The sequence below is a fragment of the Ochlerotatus camptorhynchus genome, unplaced genomic scaffold (assembly GCF_037179485.1).
Source record: "Ochlerotatus camptorhynchus isolate MF236.1 unplaced genomic scaffold, CSIRO-AGI_Acam_v1.1 ptg000213l, whole genome shotgun sequence".
Classification (NCBI taxonomy): Eukaryota; Metazoa; Arthropoda; class Insecta; order Diptera; family Culicidae; genus Ochlerotatus; species Ochlerotatus camptorhynchus.
In genome coordinates, this window is record NW_027040703.1 from 3,903,783 (window position 1) to 3,913,448 (window position 9,666).

General features: G+C 41.1%; 1 protein-coding gene across 1 annotated transcript; it reads right to left on the reverse strand.

Moving 5' to 3' along the window:
• Positions 1-7,769: 7,769 nt before the first annotated feature.
• Positions 7,770-8,659, reverse strand: LOC135703375 (fas-associated death domain protein-like). Its single transcript, XM_065224568.1, has 2 exons — positions 8,278-8,659; positions 7,770-8,218 (listed from the first exon to the last, which is right to left on the reverse strand). Exons 1-2 carry the CDS (start codon positions 8,627-8,629, stop codon positions 7,785-7,787), a joined length of 786 nt encoding a protein of 261 aa, XP_065080640.1. The 5' UTR covers positions 8,630-8,659; the 3' UTR covers positions 7,770-7,784.
• Positions 8,660-9,666: the final 1,007 nt, after the last annotated feature.

Here is a 9,666-nt window from a genome sequence, read left to right on the forward strand (position 1 = left end):
CTAAACATTTTTTGACGTATAAGCCGTATTCTCGAAAATGTGTAAAACATAGTCATAAAAGGAGTATTCTAGAATTACCGTGTGAATTCTGGCAAAGTTGCCAGTCTTCTTGATTTGTTGTCTTCGGAAAAACTCAAATATCATATATGAGTTTTGCCTTGCAAAATACAACTGCGCCAAAATCACCGATGAGTTTTCAGGTTCAAAAATTAAATGCTTTATCTTTTGTGATTGAGTGGTTTTTATGAGTTTACAGCTGGAATTAACACTGCATGGGGGTTATTCCGAGAGTAGAAGTGACTTTTGTCACTAGTAAACTGAGAAAAGTCACGTCATGGTGACGTGGCTCTCCATTTGATTTGCACAGATTTACGCTAAAGGTTACGGACAATAATTGAGTTGACTAAACAACCACAACAAAATGCATGCACGACGGTCCTGAGCCCTTCGTAACCCTAGGGTGTTGTAGCCTAAAAGAAATAAACGAATTGAAAAAAAAATTGTTCACGCCGAACTGTATTTCGCTACCACCTGGATCACCCACCCCAACCCATAGTACCATCTGATTCGTTGTATCACGGCTGTAGCACCGACAGTGCACAGCTGATCGCAGTCCAAAAGATTCACGTAAACAAACTACGATCCGGAAACCTGACCCGTTTTCATTGAATCAAAAAATAAACAAACAGTGGGTGACAGTTCGCTCTTTAGCGCGTGTGCGAGAGAGCTGAGAGAGGCAAATTAATTTACTCTCTTGGTAGTCAGGCATCAATTAAATGTATGGGGAAGAAATGTTTTAAATAATTCTACATTAAATGTGGCATTATTAAAAAATAAAAAATGTTCTAGCAGGTGCACATTTATTTTCCCTATGCACACGAACATTGCAATCATTGATTACTTTTTATATTTAATAAAAATAATTAGTGTTAACCTTTTTCCCATACTGATTTAAAATGATGACTACCAAGGATGCAGCGCCATCTCTAAGAAAAATTTGTATTCCCATCAGAAAGTAAGTAGTGATAGTTGATTAATTATTCTCGGCCAGATAGTGAATAAAGTATACGTATAATTTTTCGCAATGCAGAAATTTTTCTGAAAAGAGAACGGTGTTCTAGCTACGAATCTCTTACTAAATACAAAATGGCGTGGACATTTTAATTGAAATAATTCATATCTTGAATCGCTACTAGCGGTTCTATTTATTTAAATTCATATAAGATATGAGATGATAATTGAATTACTTTTATGATGATGAAATTTGTGGAAATACTCAAAGCAAAAGTTTAAAAAAAAAAAAAATGAAGTTGCTTCGATTAGTTTTCTTCTTCTTCCTAAAGTGATTATTTATTGGCAATATGATCCAATGATAAAATTCAACCCTTAAGCGGGTTGGTGCGTTCCGTAGTGGACGTTCGTCCCGGTTGGGTCCAAGGATAAAAAAAAAAATCCAACCCTCGAACGGGTTGGTGCGTTCCGTAGTGGACGTTTGACCCGGTTGGGTCCAAGGATAAAAATCCAACCCTCGAACGGGTTGGTGCGTTCCATAGTGGACGTTTGACCCAGTTGGGTACAAGGATAAAATCCAACCCTTGAGCGGGTTGGTGCGTTCCGTACTGGACGTTCGACCCGGTTGGGTCCAAGGATGAAATCCAACCCTCGAGCGGGTTGGTGCGTTCCGTAGTGAACGTTCGACCCGGTTGGGTCCAAGGATAAAAATCCAACCCTCGAACGGGTTGGTGCGTTCCATAGTGGACGTTTGACCCGGTTGGGTACAAGGATGAAATCCAACCCTTGAGCGGGTTGGTGCGTTCCGTAGTGAACGTTCGACCCGGTTGGGTCCAAGGATAAAAATCCAACCCTCGAACGGGTTGGTGCGTTCCATAGTGGACGTTTGACCCGGTTGGGTACAAGGATAAAATCCAACCCTTGAGCGGGTTGGTGCGTTCCGTAGTGAACGTTCGACCCGGTTGGGTCCAAGGATAAAAATCCAACCCTCGAACGGGTTGGTGCGTTCCATAGTGGACGTTTGACCCGGTTGGGTACAAGGATAAAATCCAACCCTTGAGCGGGTTGGTGCATTCCATAGTGGACGTTTGACCCGGTTGGGTACAAGGATGAAATCCAACCCTCGAACGGGTTGTTGCGTTCCGTAGTGTCCGTTTGAACCGGTTGAGTCTTATCCAAAGCTTCAAGGTCACTGCTTGAACAAATTATAATAAATCCAACTGAGTTGATACTTTCCATTCGATCTGTTCAGGTACTTAGCGAAAATCGTAAGATTTTATTGAATCTGTAAATTAACATGACATTAATAGTAATATAAGTTTGTTTGGAATAATTAATAAACAACAACAGATAGCCAATAATGACTATATTTCTCGAAATAGAAAATGATAATTTAAACAATGTTAATGGAAACATTATGGATTATTTCAACAGGAAGATAACCAGAGCTTCGATCAAGGATGCAACAATGTTGGCAAAACAACTTGAGGAGGAAAAGAAGCTAAACTCTACCTTGCGATCGAAATTGAAGAAAGTGCGATCTGACAAGAAACAGCTGGAGCATTCGTTCGCAGATGGTAGTTTTGTACGATTACACTCTACTATGCACGAGGACAATTCGACCAATGAGCAAAATACTGTTTTGATGACGTCTATGAGTAATCTGTCTTTTGCATCACTACAAGTACCAGAATGTAAGCCAAGCGACGCTGAAGAAGACATCGATCGCAAAACGTATGAGCAATGGAAGGATCTCCTGGAGGCATCCATGCAGCTGGCAGGAGTATCGGATGAAGTTACGAGGATGAACATTTTCAAAATAAAGGCAGGATTGAAACTATTGGACATTCTTGAAGGAACAGTGTCAGATTCCAATTCACCAGATATTCGTACAGCCCCTTATTCAAACGCAATCCATCGACTTGGCTCATTTTTTGGTTCTCGAGATTATTTGTTTATGCAACGACAAAAGCTCCGATCACTGGCACAGAAAGTAGACGAGACAGATTCCAAATATGTGAAACGGGTGATTGCGGTAGCAAAGCTATGCGACTTCGACGAAACTATCTTGGTAGAGCAGATATCGGACTCAATTCAAGCCCATGCTTCAAATCGCAAGGTTCGTGAAGTGGCCAGGAAATTTCTGCGCAAAGGTGGACAGCTCGGAGAGTTACTGGATAAAGTTCGAGCTTTGGAGATGGATCAAATAAACGAAGAGATGTATGCGAAAAATCATCAGCAAGCTCTACAGCAGGTACAGGTGGCAGCTGTGACTGCTGGTAAACCAGGGAACGAGACTTTCAACAATAATCGGTTTGGCAGCCAGAGATACCCACGTAATGACCAACCACGATTTGGTGGTAACTGGAGAGGTACTAGAGGAAGAGGATTTGTTCGTCGTGGATACGTCAGAGAGGCAACCTCCCAGCAAAACAGATGCTGGAGGTGTTTGAGTAACCGGCACAACGCAACGGAATGTTGGTCCATTCAGCAGACTTGTCATAATTGCCAACGTATGGGACATGTGGCACGAGCTTGTCGTCGAATGCCGTCATCGGGACCGATCAAGCGACGCATCAGCACCGATGATAAAGAAGTCGCGTTTACGTCAAAGAAGGTCGCTATTGTTAAGCACGACGAGGATGAAGCTGTCAATGATTGTGTAAGTTCACCTTCTTCGGCATAACTGATCTGGCTTTATCATTCGTTACTTTTGCGAGCTACTGGATTGATTTTTGCATTTCAATATAGAAGTTATTTTGATTGTTTTGATATAGCTACGGGCTATTAAAAAAAAAACTTTGGCCTCGTTTTCATTACTGTTACTTAAAGCTACTTTTTTTAAATCAATAAATATACAATGAACTCGTACATTACGTATTATCATTATGTTGCTAAGAATGACCATTTTGATTAACAGAAATATGTATCCCAGTCCAAAACGAAAGATTCTAAAAGAGAGATCAAACAGCTAGAATGCTCTTCCCAAGATAGAGCAGCATCTAACGTGTGCTCATCTGATAATGATAAAAACACAATCGAGAAGGGAACCACGCTGACGGTTAGTGTGTATAAATTTTATCCTTTAGCTAAATCTCGTACTTTATATACAAATAAATTTTCAGGAATCAGAAACATGCATTTCAGGTGTGAATGAATCGTCGAATTTGAATGAAAATGGAGTAATTATTGGCAAAATATCAGGGATCCAAGTCAGCTTTTTGATCGACTCGGGCGCTGACGTAAACACGATCGGAGGTGATACATTCGAAATGCTACTGAAAGACGCTGAATCCAGAGCTGGGTTATTGTGCATCAAACATGGAACGGACAAGCCACTGAAGGCTTACGCATCTTCAGGTCATATTGACGTTGTTGCAACATTTGTGGCAGAGCTGACCCTTAGTGATGATCGGCCTTGCTACATGGAAAATTTTTATGTAATCAACAAAGCACGCGCGTTGTTGGGCAGGGACACTGCCATTAGATACAGTGTTCTACAGCTGGGTTTGGACGTTCCAATCCAAACGCAACATCACATGAACTTTCCTGGAGAAATTCAGTCACTGCATGTACCTGAAGAGTTTCCAAAGTTCAATGTCCCACCGGTAATTCTCAGATACGATGACACCATGCCGCCGTCGAGAAAGATCTTTACAAACATCCCACCGGCTTTTAAAACCGAGACAGAGCGGCGCATCAACGATCTATTGGCATCAGGAATTATTGAGCGCGTCACGGATTCGATGGACAAATCATACTGCTCATCACTTTTGGTAGTACCTAAGGGTAAAAATGATATAAGATTAGTGGTGGATCTCAGAGGCCCAAATCAAGCAATCATCCGAACACCATTCAAGATGCCGACCTTGGAATGTATTCTCTCCGGTTTACCAGATTGCAAATGGTTCTCTACTATTGACTTGACGAGTGCCTTCTTCCATGTCGCATTGGACGAAAGTTCGCGGCACCTGACAAATTTCTTTGCGGGAGATGCTATGTATAGGTTTCAAAGGCTTCCATTTGGGCTGACAAACGCTCCAGATATATTTCAGGAGATTATGCAGACAATTGTGTTGGCAGGATGTAACGGAGCTCATAATTACCTCGACGACATTCTGGTATCCGGTAGAACTAAAACAGAACACGACGAGAACTTGAAGGAAGTGTTGCGAAAGCTACGCGAGCACAACGTCTGCATAAACGATAAGAAGTGTGTTTTTGGAAAACAATCAGTGAAATTTATCGGATTCCAATTAGGCCATGACGGACTTAGAGTTGAAGACGAAAAACTTAAAGCCATTCGAGGATTTCGTACACCGGAGACACAGCAAGAAGTGAAGAGTTTCTTGGGGCTAATGAATTTCACGGAACGGTTCATCATTAACAGAGCGGACAAGACTAAGAAGTTAAGGGAACTTGCAAAATCGGAACGTTTTTACTGGAGTGAGGAGGAAGAAACAGAATTTGTGTTCCTGAAAGAAGAGGCCTTGAAAATAATATCAAAACTTGGATATTTCAACGTAAATGATGATACGGAGCTTTACGTCGATGCGTCTCCATTCGGGTTAGGCGCAGTTCTCGCGCAATACAACAACGAAGGGGTTCCAAGGGTAATTTCTTGTGCATCTAAGGCACTGACAGCAGCTGAAATGAGGTATCCTCATACACAAAAAGAAGCACTTGCCATGGTCTGGGGAATCGAAAGGTTCACGTTTTATCTGACTGGAAAAAGCTTCGTGGTACGCACGGACGCCGAAGCCAACGAATTTATTTTCGGTAAAGGATACAAACTGAGCAAGCGTGCAGTATCACGAGCGGAATCGTGGGCTTTGCGGCTTCAGGCTTACGATTTTAAGGTCAAGCGAATACCAGGACACTTGAATGTAGCAGATGCTCTCTCTCGACTGATTTCAAAGGCGCAAGTTGACGAGCCCTTCGAGGAAGAAGATGAGAAAAACTTACTATATTCGTTGGAAGCTGGTTCTATGAACATAACGTGGCAGGATATTGAGCTGGAATCGGAGAAGGACGAAGTTCTGATTGAAGTGCGTTCAGCCATAAAGTCTGGAATTTGGCCGAAGCATCTCATTAGTTACGAGGCACAGTTAAGAGACTTGCGAGTTTTGGATCCAATGCTGTTCAAAGAAGATAAGATTGTTCTACCTTTAAGTCTACACCTAAAGGCCATAGAAGAAGCACACAAGGGGCATATCGGTTGCCCGGCTATGAAAAGGATTCTCAGAGAATTTTTCTGGTGGCCAGGAATGAGCGACGATGTAGGGAAATTTGTGAAAAATTGCAACACTTGCGTCATAATTTCCAAAAGAAATCCACCAATTCCACTTTCAAGTCGCCAGCTGTCAGAAGGTCCTTGGGAGATATTGCAGGTTGATTTTTTGACTGTTCATGGTTGTGGGTTTGGAGAGTTTATGGTTTTGGTTGACACGTACTCCAGATTTCTCACAGTAGTTGAAATGAGATCTACGGATGCCAGAAGCACAAATGAAGCACTTCAGAAGATTTTCTTCACTTGGGGTCTACCGCTTATCCTACAAAGCGATAATGGTCCCCCCTTTCAGAGCAACGAATTTGTACGATTTTGGGAGGCAAAAGGCGTAAAGGTAATTTGAAATAGTAATGTAGCAATATATTTGTAATTTGACTTATAAAAAGACGTCTCGGATATTTCTACGCATTTTCGCACCAGACCAAACCGGCTGTGATACGGCAGATGCTCATTGTTGCTCCATAAGCTATGAGAGGTGATCGCATCCACTAACATAATAACCTTCCCCTCCCCGTCCCTTCTATCATACTTCCACCGCAGCAGCAATAGAATCTAGTTAGTTTGTTGATCGCCAACCCAAACGGTCCTCATCTGCACGGACAGATGAACAGACTCTCTCGCTCCGTCGCACCTCTCGCCCACAGACTGGAAACGTTGCAGTTAATTTATTGTCTGAATTTCTGTAAATACCTACGTGTTAATAAAATTGGCTTATTTTATACTGTGAATTTGTGAGTTTTCGGATTACTGCACTTTCCGATTACTATCCCGGCGTCAACAAATATCTTCCAAGATTTATTGGTGACTAGCTGAGTGTGCCCGGCCTTGCTCGGGTTTCAATGTTAGCTTGAGCTTATGCACAAATTAAAAAAAAGTATGCTACTGTGCGTAGCCCCCTCCCCCCTCTTATCTAATACCCCCTATGACCACCACATGCCAAATTTGGTTCCATTTGCTTGATTAGTTCTCGAGTTATGCAGACATTTCTGTTTCATTTGTATGGGAGCCCCCTCCCCCTTACATAGGAGGGAGCGGTCTCAAACCATCATAAGAACCTTTCCCTGCCCCAAAAACCCCTGCATGCAAATTTTCACTCCGATCGGTTCAGTAGTTTCCGAGTCTGTAAGGGTCAGACAGACAGACAGAAATTCATTTTTATATAGGGGAAAAGTTGGCTTCGGCAATACCTTAACCTATTATCGTCAGGGGGTAAACAAAGTCCTAGAGCACTCAAATTTGGCTAATAGTTGCTCTGAAACACAATGTATACACATGCCAAAATTGAGCTCTTAATGACGTTGTTTACCACCTGACGATAATAGGTTAAGGTATTGCCGAAGCTAACTTTTCCCCTATATAGATAGGTAGGTATTATATAGATTATCAAAATTGTAAGACACAATCGGAATGTATTACATCAAGACTAGATAAAAAAAAACACAACATACAGGTAGGTGACACGTATCTTGCACAATAATGTTTGTCATCTCAGCATCTTTTCAATTTTAATTTTCAAATCTTTTCGCCTAAATTCTACCAAAGCCTCCAGCAGTGCACCCACGAACTCCCGTCCATTCTCGTTCTGCTCCCTTTCGGCCGTCTCCAGGATATCGCCGACTATTGCTTTCACATTTCTAGGATGACGGAATTCAATCTCCTCTAGGCTACTGTCGCTCAGTTGCATGAACCGTCCAAACGTACTCCAATTGCGAACAATTTCCTTAGTTAATAGATTAAATATGCTCTGCCGGTGGCGCGAATACTGATTTGCCGAAGTGTGATCCGAGCTAGGCATACGAAGTTGCGTGTCTTTTTTAACCGTCGTTTCATCCTTGGTTGGTTCTTCTTCCGATGCGCCAAGTTTAGCTTGCTCGATTTCCTTCTCTAAAAGCGTTCGTCGGTCACGATGGCGAAGATCTGAAAGTTTGCCAAATTTTAAAATCTACATTTCAATTGAAATTTGTACACCGAACTACCTTCCAGATAAAACCGTCTAATTGTAGCAAAATGTTGCTTCAAAGCATGTCGATACTTTTCCAAATATTTCGAAAATTCTACATCCTCCGTAACGGGATCTAACTTTATCATTAACTGCACTTTTATCATACTCATCAAGTTTCTCCTCTCCAACAGGAGGAACAGATCATCCGCTCCTGCAACTTGACTCATCTTTCTAACGGAATTAACGTCATGCTTCAAAACATCTTTGTATTTCGGTACTAGTTCCGGTTGATTTACACAGCAATTTCCAACGATGATTTTCAAATTAAGATAATCTTTGCACAGTTGCTCGTACAGAGGACGGTCCTTCAGAAGGCTAGTTGCCATTGTTTTATGTTATTTCAACCGAATATTGTGTTCACTTGACGGTAGCTTCCGGTCTGGGAAAATGGTTCTTGTTGGATTTTTATTGAAAAAGTCACTCGAGCGCAACTAAAATGTCAAAAGTGGCGTAAACATATTCGTCTTGTTTTTTACAGGGACATCGGTTCGTGTCCATGCTGGAATAATTTGACGAATAATTCAGCGTGAGGCAGAGGCTCAATCTCAATATGTTCGTGAAACTCGCAAGTGAAAAATAATTGTTTTTTTTTTTATAATTCAGTGCCAACATTTCAAAGGGGCGTAATTGCTTTTGTAAACAATGACTTTAACCGTAAATTTCTCGCGAATGAAATCTTAACTCTACAAAATTACATTGCTTGCTGATAGAGGAAACATTCTTCTACCTGCTGGTGTAATTATTTTTCATAAGTGAGCTTTTATTCGCGAGAAATCGACGACTAAAGCCATTGTTTACAAATGCAATTACGCCCCTTTGAAATGTTGGCACTGAATTAACTACTTCATCGAGCAGTTAAAATCGAAGTTAAAATGACGTTTACTATGGAACAAAACAATGGTCTAAATTTTTCTCGTCTAGAATCACACAAAAAGTAGCCAAAATATATGCGTTTCATAAAAATAGTAATTTGTAATGAATAATAGGCTCTTTTCATGCACCAGCAATGTAGAGTGCGCTAGCCGATTTTGAGTGGAAATGTCATCCAATCCATTTGTTTACATCATAATGACGATTTTCAAAACTCAAAATAATGTACATTTTATTGCACAACTTGCAAATTTCCATCGGGAGTGGTCTTATTTTACGATTATCTACAGATCTGAACTGATTTACTGCTGAAATAACCACAAATTAAAAATCCGGAAGATCATAACCGCTGAGACAATTTCATAAATCTTATTTTTTCTCATCAAAAAATATATGGAAGCACCAGCCGGATCACTGCAAACCTGATACAGAAAACAAAATATTCCACGGTGATGATGATTTTAAGCACCTGCGGTGGATAAATTAATCAGGA